General features: G+C 45.7%; 1 protein-coding gene across 2 annotated transcripts in view; it reads right to left on the bottom strand.

Moving 5' to 3' along the window:
• MORC2 (MORC family CW-type zinc finger 2) overlaps positions 1-20,429 on the bottom strand; it is a 959,542-nt gene that overhangs the window by 938,254 nt on the left and 859 nt on the right. For both annotated transcript variants that reach the window (XM_069619348.1, XM_069619349.1), the window contains exon 2: positions 18,831-19,385. In XM_069619348.1, coding sequence (XP_069475449.1) covers positions 18,831-18,898 — 68 coding nt within the window. In that variant the 5' untranslated portion in view covers positions 18,899-19,385. The remainder of the gene's footprint in view (positions 1-18,830; positions 19,386-20,429) is intronic.

Genomic DNA, 20,429 nt, shown 5'->3' with positions numbered 1-20,429 from the left:
ACTTTGAAAGTTAGTTAGGGTCCAGGGACTTCGGTGAAGACACTAGGAGGATTGGAGCAGTGGGCCTGAGTAAACTGGACGAGAGACCTCCCAATCACAGTAGCACCCCAAGGATACACAGCAATCCTAAGAGAATGAAGGTAAACAAATACCCCAGCCAACACAGTACTTCAGCACAGAAGAAGTGTTGCAACAGGAAGGCTTCACGATATGCAGTCAAAACCTAGTCTATGGATTCCTTTGTCTAGAAGATGGAAGACCGGACTTTGGCAGGATTTATGAAGCAGAGATCACGGAAGAAGGCTCCAGGCAAGATTTTCCACATGGCTGGACACAGCTCTGTGGATTTGGCACCTTTTTCAGGAGCTCAGAAGACAGAATATCGTTGGTCAGATTCGCGTCATTTGCAAGGTCCAGCCCTCTGGTGAGGGACTTTCAGACTGCATTCACGTCTCTGGAGATCCAACAGGATGCCCTCAAAATTTTAGCAAGATTCGGAAGACTGTGCACCACACAATGGCTTGAGGTCCCATGGTATTGCACCCCTGCAAGGTTGCAGCACAACGTGGGATGGCTCAAAATGCAGGTCTTCTTGAGTCTACTGGATTTCATTAGGCTCTGGCTCAGGGTCATCCGTTTCGGGATTCCCAGGTCGATTGGAAGGAAGGACTACAGCAGGCTCCAGTTACACAGCAGGCTCTCCGGTTGCTGGAAATCTCAGCCGCGTTTCCAGCATCATGCTCTCCGGTTTTGGTTCCAGTGGTCGACTTCCTCTTCAGCTTCCAGGATAAGACCTTTATACAGGAACCCAGACAAACAGCGGTGCAACATTCAAACTTGAGGGATTGGCAGTCCTTCCAGGAGAGCCAGCCTTCCAGTTTGACATGGATTCTCGCAGTCAGGCTGGAAGACAAAGGGCTGCAGAGTTCTGGACTCCCAACCTCGCTCCCTGCCTTCACAGACAGCCTGGAGCCTGGGCGGGGAGACCGCAGGATTCCAGCTGAAGATAAAAATCACAGAAAGGAATATCCTACCCTGGCGGTCAGGGAAAGGAACAAGAAAGGATAAGGAACGCAGAAACTGCGAAAAAAGAAATGAGCACCCCAGCCTGCGGTAAAGGTGCGCCAAATAAATATAAAGATTCACTACCACCAGCGATTAAAGATATGTTTGTCAGAGTAACATAAATGTTACATTTAAAATGAGAAGGGTGATACTCTGCATCTCCCCAGCACTCCACATAAGGTGGGGGGTGTTGGTCTCACCTAATAACATGCAAAAGGGATCCAAAGATTCTTTCTACCCTTTGGAACTGTAGTTCTCACAAGGTTAGTCAGAGAAAGTTTAAAAAGGCACCTCTAGGACAACCCAGCAACAATATACTTGGTTCGCTTGTCTGCCAAGTATTTCTCAATTGGTGTCCAGAATTGTGTCAATTGTTGATTTTATTTGTTGGGGTATAATTTCTGCCCCCTTCTCCTTTCAGCTTCATCACCATTCTTTTTAAACTTTAGGGCACACTCTCCCGATGCAGTACCTTCATTTTATGGAACTGCGGTGCCGTTCGTCTTCCAGACGCTTAGCTGAATTCTGAGTTTCCACAGCAGGGCTCCCCTGCTCGACAAGGCGCTGCTCTACCAGCTATGAAAGGGCCTCCTGGCTCAGGTGTTTCAACCTGTTCCAATATAGGATAGAAGAGCTGCCTTCCACTCTCTCCATGTCCCTTTTCCCTTCCTTACTGAAGGCAGTTGTGGGGAACGTAGGCACTTGCTAGGGTTCCACTCGCCTCAGAACTCGTGGGTCGCCCTTCTGCCCACCAAAGGCACCAATGAATGAAGCGGGCATCCTCCACGTTCACCCATCTTCCTTTCGGACCACCGAAACAGGCTCTTCTCACGCTGCACGTGAACAAGTTCACTGGAGTTTGCCGACTACTCTTTCTCACATATTCTGACCTTAAAGCTAACACACAGGTTTTCTCTTGGGTTTCTTGGCTTTGGAATTGCCCACAGGTTTCCTGCTTTACTTATCATAAAACATCCATCCTGTGTTTCATCATGCATTCGTTCAGCCCCTCTCTGACGTGTGGCTTTCACTTCTGTACTTCACGTCGATATTACAACTGCTACAACCACTTCTTTGAATATCACTTTGTTCCTCGTCACTTTTTCACAGATTGCTATTTTCAGAAAGCAAGCAACAACTAGAATGTTGCTGGTACTCCTCTCCTGCATCCACGCAAGGCCTCCACATCACAGTTAAGAGTATACTTATTGTTCATTAGTTGATCTGATATTTTCATTGGACTAGGGGAAGCTTTAGGAATCTTTTGGTCATGATTACCCCAGCAGTGACATTGTTTAATCAAGGTGTGAGTGATGGAGATACGCAGGCACACAAGGTGGAACCAGGGAAAGTGCGGTAGAGTAAGAATAAGCTTGAACTATATATACAAAGGCAATTAAGGGGGTGGGGAGTTTAGAAGTTCAAAGGGGAATGTCGAAGTATAAGATTACGGTTTGTTACTGTTGTATGGAAAATACTAATAATTTTTTTAACTTTACAGAATGAAAAAATTGGGAGCTTTACAGAATTGGGAAAAATGTTACTGCTTCATACACCTATGCATTGTCAGTGTTTTACTCAGTTGCTAACTTTCAATAGAATTCCGCTAGAAAATACATTTTCAAACAACAGCATTCACATACAACTATTTCCCTTTATGTATGCAGGTTCCTATTCAATAAAAAACAAGAACATTTAAAAGAAAAATGTGCACACACCTTTCAGAAAATTGGCCACAATAAAACACCACCATTGAGTAGCCTAAAGGAACAGACTTGCAAAAGAGAAGAGAACGAGCACTTGCAACAGAGCACAATCCTCTTTCAGTTCAGCAGAATTTAAAAAAAAAAAAAATTAAAAAAAAAAAAAGTGTATGGGTTTTTTCAATCCACCTTTGATTTCACCTTGGCACTGTCCACACAGAACAGACCAGTTAGATGCAACTTTGAAGAACATTATAGGTGTATACACACCTAGTAAGATTATTTTAGCTTATGAGGGTTTGTGTAAGTGGAGGTGAAAGCTGTAAATGTACTCAATGGGGTTTTCCAATCCAGCTTGGACCGCCCCCTCTCCCCCCCCCAATGATTACTACATGTGAATACAACAGTGTACCACACACAAATGGTGTACCAAACTTAGTACAATGTACTACTTATGAGGATTAAATTAAATAAACCTGTACAACTGTAACTAATTATATTTTCTTTTCGTTAACTAATATTTTCTTTTCTTTACAGAAACATCAGTGCAAATTATACACATCTCACCATATCCAACTAAGTGCCCATACCTATGCCCCAGGGCCTGGCTGCGCTTTATAAATAAACTAAATACAAAATAAATACAAATACCTAATATGAAGTTTATTGCAACAGGCCATCTGGGGCTGGGGACCACTATCTTCAATGATTCCTGAGCAAATACTCTCCTTCTAGACTCCTGCATTCCTCTGGTACCAACTCCCTGCATGTGAAACGGTTTGCTAAACAGAGAGCTGGTGTTCAATCCCTTTCCTCGGCAGGCTCCCTTCTGTGGAATAACCTCCCTCCTCTGGGTCTTGAGTAGGACCTCCTCAGGTTTAGAAAAAAATCCTCAAGACCTTTCTCTTTACCTCTTCCTTCTCCTCCTCTCTTCCCTGCTAATCATACAGTAGCGTGACTGATGTGCAGGGCCCTTATGTATCCTACATCTCTCATCCCAGCCGCTGTCTATTTACTGCTCTTGCTTAGGCTGACCCTCCCCACGGGAGGTTGCACTTACGTTTTCCCTTCTAAGCACTTCACCCAGAGCACGTCTCCATGAGCACCACAGCACCTATCCCTGACCCCCATTCCCTCTGCACTTGCACGGTATGAACACTCACAATGCATAGTAGGTTTGTCTCCTCTCCATTTTAGTCTCATGATTTGTTTGCACTATTAATTCAATTATTTATCTTTGTTGTAATTAATTGTCTACCTTCTACTGTCCCCAACCTGTTGCCCTGTGGGCGCTTAGAAACAGTTTTGCTAATTGTGTAAGCGCCTAACAAGTGACCAATAAATAAAATGTGTAATCCCAATAACCACATTCAATTTACAATATTCATATTAATTACATAAATCACTATGCACATATTATTGTGGCCATGGGCAGTGTCCAGATGATTGGGGGCATGGCCTATGGACATTCACCCAATAACCTGGACACTGCCCATAGCCACAACTATACAACCATGTCCCAAAGAATCTACACACATTGGCCGTGGTCACAACTATACTCTTCAGCCATGGTATAAACTTGCCATGCACACAACTATACACTTTAGCCTGGTATAACCACTTTACACACTTCAGTAACAACTAACATGTATTTGTATTCCTAAAACATATAGAATAGTCACCCTCACTACTTTAATAAAATATGTATAAACATACCAACGCACAGAAAACCTCCCCAGTCCCAATGATGTACACGGACACACCCTTGGACCGTAAAAAGGACAGTTCACTTGTCAGCACCCAAACAGCCGTTTTCCACCTACAAAAATGGCTGCTTCTTAACTTTTCTCCACCCCCCACCCTTCCCAGACACTCTTTCAGCCACAAAATGACCTCAAATTTATTTTCTTTACCCGCCGCGCCGGCCACGGACAAAGGCTGTGGTCCGCGGATACAATATGACGACAGTTTCGCAAGGTATGGCGCAGCTCATGTTTTTCAATAACCAATCAGCATGATATGATATATGACATAATATGATATATGATATGGCATTTATAACGCGCCTGTACACAAGTGTTTCATGGCGCAACGAGGCAAGGGGGGGGGGGCAAAGGGAGGACAGACAACGATCCTACTAGGCCAGGTGCCATTCAGATCGCGCAAGTGCATGGGAAGGGGGGCGAAGGAAAGGTGCGCAGGGGAAAGTGAGAGGGGAAAGTGAGGTACACGGGGAGTGGAATAAATAAGACACAAAACAGCCGGCAAGTGCAAGGAAGTGCAGATGTAAGTGCTGGTAGGGGGACTGAAGGGATCAGAAAAACGGTCCCCAAGTGCAGGGGTTGCCAGGGAGGCAGTGCAGGTGGGTAATTGACGGGGCCTGGGCCAGAGATCAGAAAGGGTGGCCAGGTAACCAGTGCAATTTCAGTCAGAAATTCAGCAAGGGAGGGGAGGAGAGAAAGCAGAAGCAAAGAGAAAGGTTTTGAGATGTTTCCAAAACCAGAGATGGTTCTCAGAGTTTCAGGGGGGCAGGAAGGCTGTTCCAGAGAGGCCCCTGCCGAAGAGAATGATCTGCCACCAACTCGTTGCTTTGAGAAGCGACTGACCCTAAGGGAGTTGGCTGCAGATGAGCGAAGAGCTCGAGAAGGAAGATTTTTAGGAAGAGAAAGTTGAAGGTAAGGCGGCCCCAGACCCCAGAAGGCCTTGTGTAAAATACAGAGGGTTTTGAACTTGATCCTCGCAGCCACTGGGAGCCAGTGCAGAGATTTCAGTCCTGGAGAGATACGAACCCTGGGCTTGAGGCCAAGGACAAATCTCGCAGTCCTGTTCTGGATAAGTTGCAGAGGGCGGAGAGTGGAGGCAGGCAGATTTAGATAGAGGATGTTACAGTACTCCAGCTTGGAGAGGACCAGGGCTCTGGAGACAGTGAGCTTCTGGGGGAAGGAGAGGAAGAATACCTCTAAGGAGGTGCAGCTGGTAGTGGGACTTCTTAAGAGACGTCAGATGTGAGGGGAGAAGGAGAGTGCAGAGTCGAAGATGACCCCGAGGTTTTTAGCCTTGCAGGTGGGTGTGGGAGGAGGGCCAAGAGGCCAGCCAGAGAGCTGCAGGGAAGGAGGGAGTGGGTGTGCCGATGAGCAGAAACTCAGTCTTACTGGCATTAAGGCAGAGGTCGTTGGCGGCACACCATTCCTGGATGGCAGACAGACACTCAGAGAGGAGGGAAGGAGAGGAGGAGGCCGAGGGTAGACTGAAAATAAGCTGGGTATCATCCGCATAGCACTAAAAGTTGGGACAGAGAGCAGCGATGCGGTGGACAAGGGGTGCCAGGTATTGGTTGAACAGCCAGGGAGAGAGGTTAGATCCCTGGGGGACACCACAGGTAGAGAAAAAGATGTCGGATAGGAAGGACCCAAGTTGGACCTGGGAGGGTCGTTCGGAGAGGAAAGAAGTCAGCCACGCCAGAGCCTGACCAGTGATACCCAGGTTATCACAGAGACTGTTGAGCAGGATGGCATGGTTGACAGTGTCAAAGGCAGAAGAGAGATCAAGCAAGATAAGAACGCAAGGGGTGTTAGAGTTGAGGTTAGTGAGCAGGTCTTCACGGATGTTCAGGAGAGCAGTTTCCGTGCTTCTGGCAGCTCTGAAGCCAGACTGATGGTCATGAAGACAACCAACAGATTCAGTGTGGAGATTGAGCTGGGAGATGGCCAGTTTCTCCAGGAGCTTGGCCAGGAACGGAGTGATGGAGATTGGGCGATAGTTAGCTGAGCACGAGGGGTCGGCAGAGGGTTTCTTAAGAAGAGGGTGCACAAAGGAGTGCTTCGGGGGGGAATGGAAGACTCCAGTGGCGAAGGAGTGATTGCAGAAGTCCGCCAGGGTAGGACCCAGGGAGTCGATGTGATCCTTGATAGTTTTGGAGGAACAGGGGTGAACCTGTTTCAACAAGACTTTCATAGATTGGACTTGTCTAGAAACCTCGTCTGGAGAGAAAAGGGGAAAAGACCGAGAAGGAGGGAGGAGGGGTGGCTGCAGAAGGGCCAGAGGAAGAGCAGGGAATAGCAGGAGGGGGGTGAGAGGAGCAGAGGGAGGACAGGATGTCCTGAGTTTTTTAAATGAAGCGAGAAGCCAGTGCCGTGCAGAGGGCCTGGGAAGGGACAGGAGAGGTAGAGACTGTGGCAGGATAGGCCAGTTCCTTGCAGATTTTAAAGAGTTCAGCCGAGTTGTTAGATGCCGCAGAGACACAGGCTTGGATATGAGCTCTCTTCTTGGTGAGGATGGAGAGCCGGTATTGCCTTTGCAGCAGGCGGCAGGCCAGTTTGTCAGAGGATGAACTTGAAGCACACCATTTCCTCTCGGCAACCCTACACTTGCGTTTTAGGGTGACGAGGTCTGAGTCATACCAGGAGTTACACTTGGCTTTGGGCTTCAGGCGGATTCTCATGACAGGGGCAAGGATATCGAGAGTATCAGATATAGAAGAGTGGAGCATGGAGAGGGCTGTGTCAGGGTGAGAGTCAGCCAGGGGGAAGGATGGGGTGAGAAGGGGGCGGCGAAAGCCTCAGCGGACACGCACTTCATGGGTCGGGTGACCGGGAAGGTGGGTGGCAGTGACGTAGGTGGCTTGGCCTGCGGGTTAGGGAGGGTGAGGATAGGAGAAAGTGGTCACTCCAGGAGAGAGGAGTGGAGAGAGGGACAGAGAGGGGGAAGGTCTGAAGAGATCAGAACATCGAGAGTGTGCCCTGCAGAATGAGTCGGGCCAGAGGTGAGAATGGCGAGAGAGTCACAGAGGTCGCAAAAGAGTTCAGAGGAGGGACAGGAGGCATCCAGGTGGATGTTGAAGTCTCCAAGAAGGAGAAGATGAGTCATTGAGGCCAGGGGTGAGGAGGAGAGGTCCGGCCACTCAGAGAAGAAGGAAGAAATCTGACCAGGTGGCCGATAGATAGTAGCCACAGTGAGGGAATGGCTAGGCGAGAGAGAGAGTGCCTGCAGACCAGGCATTCAAAAGAGGAGTAGGCCTGCGCAGGAATGACAGAGGCAGGAATCCACTCAGGGAAGATAAGGGCTACGCCACCACCAGCGCGGTTGAGCCTGGGCGCAGACGGGATCTTGTAGCCATCAGGTAGGAGTGTGTCAAAGCTGGTGACAGAGCTGGCCATAAACCATGCCTCAGTGAGACCGAGGACATTGAGGTCAAGTTCTTCCAAGAAGGCGGCAGATATCAGAGGAATGTTTGACAGCGGAACAGGAGTTAAGAGTGGCAATGTGGAGAAGGTTGCCCTCCTTGAAGGACTTCCGGGGAGGGGTACAGATTAGAGGTACGCCCTGCGGAAGTGTAGAGAGCGCCCGAGAGGGGGCAGAGAGGGAGGGGGAAGGCAAGATAGCCAAGGAAAGGGGGGGCAGCAGGAGAAGAAAGGAATTTGATGAGGCGCGGAAAGCGTCTATCAAGGAGATGAAGGTTGGCCTCAGGGCCTTGGACCAAGACGGTCCCATCAGAGTAGACATTAATGATGACCTTAGAGGATAGGAAGGAGGCCAGGCGTGCGTCCCAACGGGTACCACCATTAATGGGAGAAGAGGACAAAGGAGAGAGAACAGAGACCATATGAGGGGTCGATAGATCTGGTGAAGGAACGACAAAGAGGATGTCGGTGAGAGTTTCCTTGGAGGACGCACTGATGTAGGTGTCGGCGATAGGGAGGCCTGGGTTGGCGACCAGGATGTCATTTTTAAACTTTTTCCTACCAGACTTAGTGAGCAGAGCAGGATAGTCAATAGAGAAACAGTTTGAAAAGATAGGGGAGACAGAGAGCACCATAGAGTAGGTGGGGGAGGAGGGGTGTCTAAGGGGTAGACTGACAAGACAGAGAGGCAAGTGCGCAGAAGATTGGGAAAAGACGACGGCAATTTAGGAGGCGAGCGTGAGAAAGGCACCAGACAAACTAAGACAGGAAAGAAGACATACCTAAATTTGAGAATCCTAAAGAGGGAAAAAAGGCCTAGGTTTCACAATGCAGTTACAGTGGTGGTACCAATACAAGCAATTTAACGCCATCTAAATTTGAGAATCCTAAAGAGGGAGAAAAAGGCCTAGTTTTCACAATGCGGTACTAACGGCAGGCAGATTTTTGCAAGTAGAACAGTAGAGGTTAACAGCTAGTGAGCGGAAAGAGGGGTGAGCAGGAGGTCGAAAGGAGAGGGAGAGGGCTGGAGACTAGCGTCCCCTGCGGACACCTGCAGACACACACAGGAGCCGCCCTTAGCCGTAGGGGCTGCCCAGGAGGGTCAGTTAAGACAAGAAGAGATGTGCACCCAAGGGGTTGTCAGAGGGGGGTGTGGTGGGCAGGCAGGGAGGAGGGAGGGAGGAGGGGACCAGGAAGTAAATGCAAGCAGTGGGTAGGAGGGTGAAAAAACAATGCGCTCAGAGCGCAGTCACAAATTCAAACAAATAAACAGAAATAACACTCACAGGACCCCGAGGATCGGATGGGGTCAAATCTGCAGCTGGACTGCCGGCGAGCTGCTCTCACCCGCTACGTTCTGAGAGAGCCGAGTGGGGAGAGCAGCCGTCGGGTAGTCCAGGGGGACAACCAGTGGCACCAATCAGAGGGGGGGTGGGCGGAGGGGACACAGAAGTGGCTGCAAGGGGTGGGAGGGTGAAAAAACAACACACTCGGAGCGCAGTCACAAATTCAAACAAACAGAAATAACACTCACAGGACCCAGAGAATCGGATGGGTCAAATCTGCAGCATTAGTGCTTGATGTCCGCGAACACCACACAACCCCCAGAGGAGTCCACAGATGCCGAATACGGAAAGGAGTACGCAGACCGGATGCAGATAATTACTACCATTTTTCAACCTACTTTTGGCCCATTCAAAATAAATGAATACATTTAAAAAAACAAATGGATGGATTTACACCAAATTTGCAAAAGCACGCTTTCGAGATTGGCCGCCGCTCCTCATGCAAACTTGATGCAAATAATAATAATAATAATAATAATAATTAGGCATTTATATAGCGCTACGAACCCTCAGGTATCTGAGCGCTGCTTATTATTACCCACGGTGTGTGGTGTTCATTTATCGACCTCGGAAGGATGAAAGGCTGAGTTTGGCCCTGCCGGGATTCGAACCTACGTTAACAGGCTCTGCACGGATGTCAAGCTAGCGCTCTACTCGCTGTGCCACTTGACCAGCGGTTTGGGTTGTAGGTGTGACCAAACTTTTTTTCAATAAATGTCTATCTGGATTTCAAGAGTTTTGGGACCCCCCTATACCTTTGCCCCCTTTCACAACAAAACTTCACAGAATCATTCAGAGATGGCCATATACTTTTTTGCAAAGTTTGGTGAGGATTTGTCGAACAGCTCCAAAGTTATAAGCCGCCCATAAACTGCTCTTCCTATGGATTGAGCAACTTAACCATAACTACAGGGCAGCTACCACAGGCCCAATAAAATATGTATTTATTGAGCATTTGTTAAGTGCCTGTACAACAAAATAGTGTTTCAAGGCATCACAAGGCAAAATGGGGAAGGTAACATGGGAGGAAAAAACATAATAAAGACAAGTATACAATCGTGGTCCTACTAGGCCTTGTAGCATTCGGACATGCAAGTGCTGTGAAGAGAAGTGGCAGGGGTGGGGGGCAGTGCTGACGATGCTGGTAAAGTGCAAGGTGGGAGAATCCCATGGGTGAGAAGCATAGCAGCCCAAGGCGGGTGCTGGGTTGGGGAATCAGGGGTTTACTGTCAATCTGATATTTATGGTTTTCTTTTCGTTAAACAGTAACTCGTTTTTTGCCAAGTACACTAGTCCAGCTGCCTCTGGAGGCCCACCTTAGTGCCAGCCAGTAGCACCACATCATCCGCATAAATTAAGGAAGGGACAGGTGATCTTGCGATTCTGGGCGCACAATCGCAGTACGCAACAGGTGGTCCCCCAAGCCAGATGGATAAAGATTGAAAAGACTGCGAGCAAGGATGCAGCCCTGTCTAAGTGCTCGAAGGTTGGCAAGCTGTCTCTCAATGGCCCCGGCCCATTCAATCGTACTCAGAGGATACTGTCCTCAGTCAAGTGATCCAATACAGAGAAGCGATTATGGTACATGCCGACCCTGCAATTTAGACCACAGCAAAAGACGTATTAACGCAGTCAAAAGCCTATGAATAATCAACCGTGGCCATGTAGTGTGAGGGCATTTTGGAGTAAGACAGATTCTAAGTTCAAATTAAGTACTTTTATTAACTTAAATGTCAGGATGGAAAAACGACTATCTTGCCCTATACCAGGGTGGGGTTTCCCTACCAAACCAAAACTAAGGAAAGTCAAAGTCCACACGTTCAACTTAGGAATCTGTGTCCAAAACCTATACTTGCCCACACAACTAATCTTATAAAACATGTAGGGATGTCAGAAACGAACCAAATGGTGTTCAGCATAAAGGTCTGAGCTTGGTCCAGCTCTCAGATTTCTTTCAGCTCCCTTCCCCAAGTATAAAGCAGTTATTACAATAATCTTAGGATTTAAGTTCCAAAGTAATATAGGATTGACCAATACATGAGGTTTCCGTCCCCAAATTCTAAAACACAAAGTGTCCTGAGGCTCCTCACTCAAGAAAATAAGCAGTCCCAACCTCAGAGATCCCTTCCCCAAGACACCATTTCATTGACGTGTTAATATGATGTTTCACAATGTTCTTAATTTTCTTGGTCTTATTTGCACCCTCTGCATAGAACTGCTCTTTGCACCACAAAATGTTTTAATTGAAAATGGCAGTTCAGCGACAATCCTCTTTTAAAGTTAACTTTGCAAGGTTCCATTCACTTTGGATAATAATGTACATTGGGTTTGTTGGCCTTATTAAAGCCGCATTCACTTTATAGTTAATTATTCATTGGTTTCTTGGCATTAACTATTTTTAGTGAAAATAAATAAAATTGCTTGCAATGCAAGTTTCATTCACTTTATGAATTGGCACACAGTGGATTTAGTTGTACGACAAAAACATGTGTTTAATTTCTTCATAAGTGATGGTTTTCCTTCAGTGCGGTATTCAGAATCGATCCGTTCGGCATTTAAGAATGTTTAAAGACTTTAAGGTAAGCAACTCATGTCACTACCAATTCCTTTTGCGTTGTAATCTGTCTTTGTAATGGGTCTTCAAATATGGACATCATTTCGGTGACTTTCAAAAACCCTGCGTTCGTATGCATGCGACTACTCCGTGACAGATTATCCATGCCAATTCCAAAATGAACAAGTCTTATTGTTTGCTGGTTTATAAGGATTCCTCTCGGAGACCTTCGTTAACGTGCCACCATTCACGCGACCAGTCCAATACAAACTATCCTTGCGCCTATCTTCAAACGCTTGCATACAGGTTTTCTGTTTGTTGTGAATTCCTGCAGCGCTCATCTCCCGGCCTTCTGGTCTTTGCTTCAGGGCTCCACCTTCTGCCCCTCAGGTACTCCTGGGTTGGCTTCTGGCAGAACAAGCACCTTGAGCAATGCGAAAAGAGAAGCCTTCCAGCACGGCTCCCCTTTCACACTTGCTTTGGTTCCAGAGCCCCTGTTCCCGGGCCGCAATTCCCTGCACCATAAGCGCACTCCACACGGACAGCACCCCGCTGTTCTTCATAGACTATTCTGCTGCAATCTCCCGCCACTATTCCGCACACTGCTCCCTCTCTCACTTGGTGGGGTTTTTCTTTTTTCTTTTTTTAAACCTGCAGCCCTCTAACATGCTGCAGGGGCAAGCTCACAATTAGACCTGCCTGACCATCATTAAAGAGACACGCCTGACCTCTATCACTTTCAGCAGGCCTCTTTTTAGTTTAAGTACCTAATTTGTGAAAGTAAGTAGTCTTCACTGCACCCAGTTGTTTCTTCCTGGCCTCAATACTTGACATGTATGAAGAATTCAAGGGAGTGGGTTTGTAATAACCCTTGAAGACTGGGAAGAGTTTTGTTTGGTCATTATTAGGAAAGGGGGAGGGGTACCATTTCACATAAAGGGCATTCCACTCCCAGTTCCCACAGACCATCCGCCCAGGTGATCCTCCCCCGCTTGCTCACCCCCAGGGTCAGGAACCAAGAGCAATGGCCTTTACCTGGCCACCTGCGCAGAGGGTCCATTGAGTGCGGTTGAGATGCCCCTGCAAAATCATTTGACATTCCTTCCAACAACCTATACACTCAGCCCAGGCTTCCAAGTCCCTCAGGACCAAAGATTTTACTTTCACTGTCCAAAAGCGAAATAGGTCGGTAGATTGCCGGGCTATCTCTGGACCCCTTTTTGTAAATGGGTAGAACAATGGATTGCTTTCAGGATTTATGGGTAGACCGTGTTATGATGGTAAAAAATAAGCACAACACTCGAGCCCAGACAGCAATGTCCCTCTGAAGGATAACGTTACAGAGTCCATTAGGTCCGGCTGCTCTATAGACAAAGGATTTTATTATAAGAGCTTTGAGCAATTGGAGCGTGTTAGTTACAGACTAGGAGGAAACATGCAAGTTAAGAACGTATTCGCAACCCGATCTATATAGCGGACTAAAAGGGGTCCCTTATTCTCCTGCCGACATGGGGTTAGATTGGGAAAATGATTGCGTCTTACTCAGAGCATTTATATGGCTTCAGAAATTGCATGTGTTCTTTTGGCATAGTAGAAGGAGCACTTTTTCCCCTGTCTCTCTGTAGATGGATGGGTTTATAACACCTGCACCAATTCCTCTGGACCTGCCTACGATGTTTAACTGAGTCCTATGCTCTTCAACCAATATACAACCCTTACAGAGTTCCCTAAATGTCTTCTCTCCATTGCCCCTTCCACCCCATTTTAGGCAACTGGGTCAAATAAGCGAGTAACCTTAGGCGTGCGATTTTTAGCGAGTGAACCAGTTTGATCTAACTTTTCAGTAAATGTGGTGAAGAAACCGGGGTAAAGCATCTCTGTTCATCCTAGGTATTATCCGATACAATTTTTCACTTAAAACCAGCGATATCTACAGTACGCCTTGCCAACCTGTTCAAACCCACCACTAAATGTGTGTGAATTCCATCTGTTGGGTTTTAAATTTCTAAAGCAATCATAGCGAAGAGAATACAGTGATCACTTAACAGGGTGCCGATTAGCCTGACTCCTTCAAAAGATTGAAAAATGTTCAGACAGGAAAAGGTAATCCAAGTGGAAAGTCTTCCCCCAATCACAACTTAGCTGGGAGGGGACGTCTCCTTTTATGGCCCCATTGGCAATTTTGAAATCCCACATACATATGAATTTTCCACAGCATTCACGGTCACAAATCAATCCAAAACCTAGAGCTATGCCAGGCCTATGATTCAATTCTTCTGGTCCCATGGATAAGAGACAATCAGCATTTAAACCTCCAGATAGTAAAACATGCACGACCTCATTTTCACTCAAAAAAGCCTAGATTATTTTAGATACATTTTCCAGGAAGACCTCCAACTCACTGGCTCTTGGATTCCGATAAATATGTACCAGAAGCAGTGGTTCGCCGAAATACAGAGACCTTATATGCACCTTTTTGGCTCACAAACCATAATTAGAATCAGAGACCACTTCATGTTTCAACGGTATTGCATTCCTAATGGCCGTAATCAGGACTCACTTAGTATGGGATGCCATTTGTTGGGTGGCTGTCTATCCATCCAGAACAATTTTTTCTGTCAAGTAGACCTCTTTCAAGTGGATCACAACACATTCACACAAAGCTCCTGTTCTTTCAGGGGTATCCATAAAAATACTGAAACCCGACTGTTCCAACTTTTTGATGACAAAGTATTTTTACTGTTTAGCCCACTAAAGCCCTGTTCTATGTTCACCCAGCTTCCTGGTTGAGCATGCCAGAGATTCAGGGAGGCATTGCCACTCAGTGGTGCCATTCCTTGTAGACCTTATGATCGCCATTAGAAAACTCCACCATCCTCTGGTTATTGACACACAAAACAAAAGATATCTTAAGGGGCTTTGGTATACCCCTTTTTAAATCATAATCTGTTTTGCAGTCTACCAACCTGTCCTCATGGCCATCGCTCCTCCCAAGCGCCTCTCGAATCAGATCATAACTCATTGCCAGCATTGCATCTATTTCGGCAAGAATCACATGCACTACATCTGATGACCTGAAATCTAATTGCACAAAGTCTGTCCTATTATCAGATGGGAAAGAGACTCTGGCAATATCTTTAGAGCCTATTAACTGTAGCTGAGGGAGTAGATACACGAGTTTCAGAACATTATTCATACTCACATGGGCTTCTGGGAAACTGGAACCCAGCCTCTCAAGGATATATCTTTCAGTAGACCCGTCAGAACACCTCACATCGTCACCATCATGACTTAATATGGTTGGCAAGTATTGCGCAACTGAACTTTTTGCTTGACCTAAAAGCGGTCTATTGCCAAGTTGATCGTAAATTGCATCAGTCTGCATACCCCTTGTTATATTATGGTTATAAATATCTGGGAAATTCCCCAATACTGGGCTCAGCACTAGGGCATAATCCTCAAATCGAGGGGCAGCAGTCTGGCATCCCAGTGAAACATCATAAACACCCTTATCAGATTCTTCTGTCAATGCATACTAACAGACCTGCTTATAGCTGGCCCAGATGGCCTGCAATGGTTTCATCTGTAACTCCTGTACCCATACAGACAGCAGGGAGGAATGAGATTTGAATTGATCACCAGCACCTGAATTAGATACATTGTCTGTAGAGCATTTTCAAACTCGCTTTCTTTCTGGCTAGCGCAGGACAATTGCATTGGTTTGGTCACTGGTCACTATACCAGAGGCAGTGCCCATAGGACACTGTATAGATGCTACCCTACAGGCACATTTATTTCCCTGCACAATACAACGTAGGCTCGGTTGACATTCCGTGTCATCAATAACCACTACATTGGGTACATAAACCAAGGAGCGTTGTAAACTCACACCTCCACCAACAAGTTTGTTTACAGACTTTGGGCCTCGTCACAAGTTGAGCAGAAGTGGTGGTAATGTTATTACCACTGCTTTACCGTTCTGCCCAACTATGAGTTTGCAGGAAAGTCAGCCAGCTCTGAGCTGGGGGTAAATCTGGTGACTTTCCGCCCAATTTTCAGCACAATTAGAGCCGCAGGGACTTACAGCTTTGCCACAACTCTGGTTCTGGTGCTAATAGTGCCGGACTGAGTTGCAGCAACGCTATTTGCGTTGGGTGATATCCCAGCGGATTTTCCTGCCGGGATACCTCCCAACTCCTGATGAGGCCTTTTGACTCCTTCATAGGTATGCAATTCGAGCCCTCAGTAACATCCAAAGACTGTATGCCCACCCCAATGTTAGAGTTCAGATAAACGACTTGGGGAGCGCATTTAACCTGATGCAGGGAACATGGACAGCATTCTGTCTGAAACCTGTTAAGGCTGTTGAAAAAGAGTGATCAGCCCCACTGGCACCAAAAATGGAATAGAGTTTCTTTGGTTTTCCCTCCAAATAAAGGCATGATCGGCTGGGGACAGCTAGCGAGACCTCAGTATAGGCATCTCTCATGATGCACAATCAAGGCCCAGAGCACACCAACCCTTTAGTCGAGGGAGTGGCCTTTGCAATTACAAAAGGGACAGCCTTACAAACCATCCCACACAAGACTTTGAAAAGGCCACATTCCAATGAACCCTTATTAGAAACATCAGATTTGGAGGGACTGGGCCATCATGTTTGTTCAACTGTAGAGACCCCGAGATCCCACCCAACACAGTCACGCCACTAGGGTCAGGCCCTCCTTTCTGAACAATAGCAGCCGCCACATAAACTGCCTCCACAATATTACCAGCGGCAGCCGCAGTCTCCTGAGTGAAGTGCAAGTTTCTTAGAAATGTTCTTGCACTTGATTTCAGATTTTTGAGTTTGTCTTACCTTTCTTTGTTCTAGTCACATGTTTTGGCCACTCTTGGCCTTTGTTGGGGGATTAAATATTCAATTGAGAGTTCAAACCATCTTGGTCCGGGTTATTCGAAGACCCAGTTGCAGAAAACACAATTTCTTTCATGGATTTAAGCAACGATTCAGTGTCTTGCCTTTGTATCCTTAGGGAGAGCTGCCTGTACAGCTAAATCAGCTAGAATGCTTTCCTGACCCCTTAATGTATTAAGAACTGCTTCACGTTGTGTTTTAATTTTACCGAGTTGTAGGGTGTGAGTGTCTAATTCAAGCCTTACGTTGACGTATAACAACGAGAAAGAGCTCAATACCAAATTCAGAGCTGAGATTTCCAATGCAGAGAAACATTTGTCAGTCTCTCTCTGGAAAGCCCGATTAGAAATGTCAGCTTCTGATTGGTTTGCGTTTGAGGAATTATTAATGCTAGCGGGAGGTTCCGTTAGGAGAGATGACAATTATCCACTACATTTCCCTTTCCCCAAAATCCCCCAATTAACTCCTTGATTTTTTTTCTTTCAGACTCCAAACCATCCAGCAACTCAATTTCCAGAAAGCTTTGGCTACTGATTATATTACCAGCTTCCTGCCCTACCAAGTCAACAACACGGGATTTGGCCACAGGCCTAATTTCCGTACTTGTCATAACGCTAGTTGTCACAAAATACTACATCATGGACCTTTGGGATTAACCCTTCCTTCAGCGATCCTGCAACAATGTTTTCCTTAACTGTCTTGCTAGACTTATAGGCTGCCTTCCTGGAACATACACTTCCCAGAGTTCTTTGTTCCAAGGAAAAGGGTTTTACTAAAGGGAGTTCAGACCTTTTCGCTGGCTGTATGACTATTAGCGATAGGTGGAACTGTTGCCTCTTCCATGGCAGCAAGGGCCACGTCAATTGCACGCATGTGGACTATGGGGACTACCTCAGAGGCCCCCCCCCCAACAGAAAACAGGTGTTTAAAATCACTCCTGGCTACAACGCACTTCATTTCAAAACCTGAACGATCCACAAAGACCACACAATCACCCATGGTCTCATTGCCCCCAAGTCCACCCAGAGCAACTTCACAAAAACGTTGAAATAAATCTGTGCTGGGGCAGGCATTGGTAATGGAAAATAGTAGCCTCCTGGGTTGGTTTTGGATGAGCTAATTGGTTATAGGCAATGGTTTGCATAGAGATAGTACTTCCTGGAGCTGTCTCGGTCCTCTGCAACAGATATTTCCATGTTAACTGCGGTGACCCTGTGGGTCCCATTTTCAAGATGCTCTCAAAGCAGTGATTGGAGTTAGTAAATGCGTGCTTTATCATTGGTTTGTCCGCTTGCATCCTGCTGAATTTGCAAACCAAGGTGAGAGGATTGCGTTATGCGGCTTCTGTAGTTCCGACGAAGGTGTAGCTATGTAATCACCTGACCTTGACTTGACAATTTCTGAAGTAGCAAACTTGTGAAATTTGGCAGTCATTGGCGAAATGTGTGCAGGGTAGAGGACAACTTTTTGTTTTGCTTTGAGGCAGCAAAGGGGGTTCTCCCTCTGCAAACACTTCTGAAAGTAGACTGTAAGAGTGCACCATATTCTTCCACGAGGAACTTATATAGGTAACCTTGATCCTATGTGGTTAAGTAGTTACCGCTGACTTGGCACATAACTACTCTGAGACACACATTATCGACAATTTGAAAATAGAAGCTGGTCAAAAACGGTGCACAGCCGAAAATTAGGATATGCTATTTCAAACTCAACTTTCTAATGCATTTAAGATTAGTTTGTTTCAAAAGAAAAGATTTTATTTGAAAAAAGGGGACATATATAAAATGTGTTTAGTACATAACTCAATGAAAGCAGCCACTCATATGGGGAACATATGCGCAGTGCTGTTAAGGGGCAGCTCTTTAAGAAAAATTGCTTCAGCAATACATAGAAACCAGTGCGCTATTCAAGCTATAACTAAGCAAGTAGTAACAACGGTCTTCAAAGGGACCAACTGGTTTCTTCCTGTGGTAGTAAATCCTGCTACAAAGAACATTGCAGTAATTGGCAATCCTGTTTTTAAAAAGCAATCTTGGTACTCTGATGAATAGGGACATGCATGATACTCACGAATTAGTGTGAAGATACTCGAAGGTCAGCTGAGCACGATTCAAACTGCTGTAATTTGTAAACGCCATGGTGCCTTATCCAGCCTCAGATTTCCTCTCTTGCAGTTCCAAAATCTAGCACCAGGAGTATATGTAGTACAGTATTCAGACCCAAATTGTAGTCTTATGACTATTTCAGTTGTATACAATATAACCCGATTTTCTTTAAAAAATGTCCATGGTAAAATTAAAAATCTTGATGTGATTATATTTGTATATTTTCAATTACCAAAATCAGAGCAATTATTTCCTTAGGATAAAGTTTATTCTATGGTTCGCTCAAAGGTTTTCAAAGCAGTCTTCCAATTGTACCAGGTGAGACTTCTCAGTAGTAGTATTCCACTAGTCCAAATATCTTCTACTCGCTCCAAACGATTTTCAGATTCTGTCTCGAAGACGCGCAGCAAGTACTTGCTTGACCATAGAGTAGCTTTAAACTATGTTTGTGACCCTAGATATAAACTAATTTGTTCTGTACACTGCACATCCAAAAAGGTGGGAATCGATTTGGTGCTCCCTGTATGAAAAAATGGAAACATTATTGGTCAGATCAATATACATAAACTTACCCACAAGCCTCTCTAGAAATTTTTTTTAAAAATGATGATTTCACCAGGGACCATTCTGCTTGCTGAACAGCCACACCCCACTCGATAGAATTGTGCTCATGCAAGCAAACAAACAAACATGCAAACAGCAAAGCACAAAAACTAGTTACCAACCACTATCAAGAACTGCAGAAAGCATCTTGAATACACTACCATACCATAAACTTAAGGAATCCTACACTAGAATTTTCAGGTGAGATAGCAGTGTTCGAATTTCATACACAATACATGTGGAAGACTTTTTTTTTTTATAAGAACTCCAAATACATACATGCTTATAATAATCACCCTTATTCTGTGGGGTGTCCTTGCATATAAACACGCCCTTGCTTCTGAAAAGTACCCAGTTTCCAGCATTTGCAGGGCACACCGCCATTGGTTTTTCCATTGCCTTTTGTTGCTACTGTGAAGAAACTCCTTTCTGGGTTTTGGAAACACCTGTATAGTCCTAGATCTTAGCAGATATCCGTCAATGCATGACCCCCAACATCATCTGCCCTTTCAGAATTCTAGCATTTCCTGGCACCCTCATGCCTATCCTTTCCATGAACACATATTGCTTGAATGCCGTGTTTGCAGCCCACCATAACAAACATACCTACTCCCAAGTAATGGGTACTATGGATAGATTCTTTCAAAAGTTGTGAAAACGGTTTGGAGGGTTAAAGCATCCATATGCAACTTGCATATTATAATTAGTATTGTGTTCTTCTGAATTCCACTAAGCAATTGCTTTTGCTGACATTTCCAAAAGCTATGACCCAATCTAATTTCTTAGAGCACCAAATCATCAATTCCTATTGCCCCAACATCAACCTGCCCTTGGCTTAAACCATCTACTTACTGCCAGATTTTTCTTTTATTGCTTCCAACTACAAACTCTCCCATGAGTTGTTACAACAACTAATTGCACTCCATCTCTTAAGAAAGTGGTATTTTGTATGCACCAGTAT

Source organism: Ambystoma mexicanum, chromosome 10 (genome assembly GCF_040938575.1).
Source record: "Ambystoma mexicanum isolate Mex_15411 chromosome 10, UKY_AmexF1_1, whole genome shotgun sequence".
Lineage (NCBI taxonomy): Eukaryota > Metazoa > Chordata > Amphibia > Caudata > Ambystomatidae > Ambystoma > Ambystoma mexicanum.
This window is presented reverse-complemented; position numbering and strand designations above follow the sequence as displayed.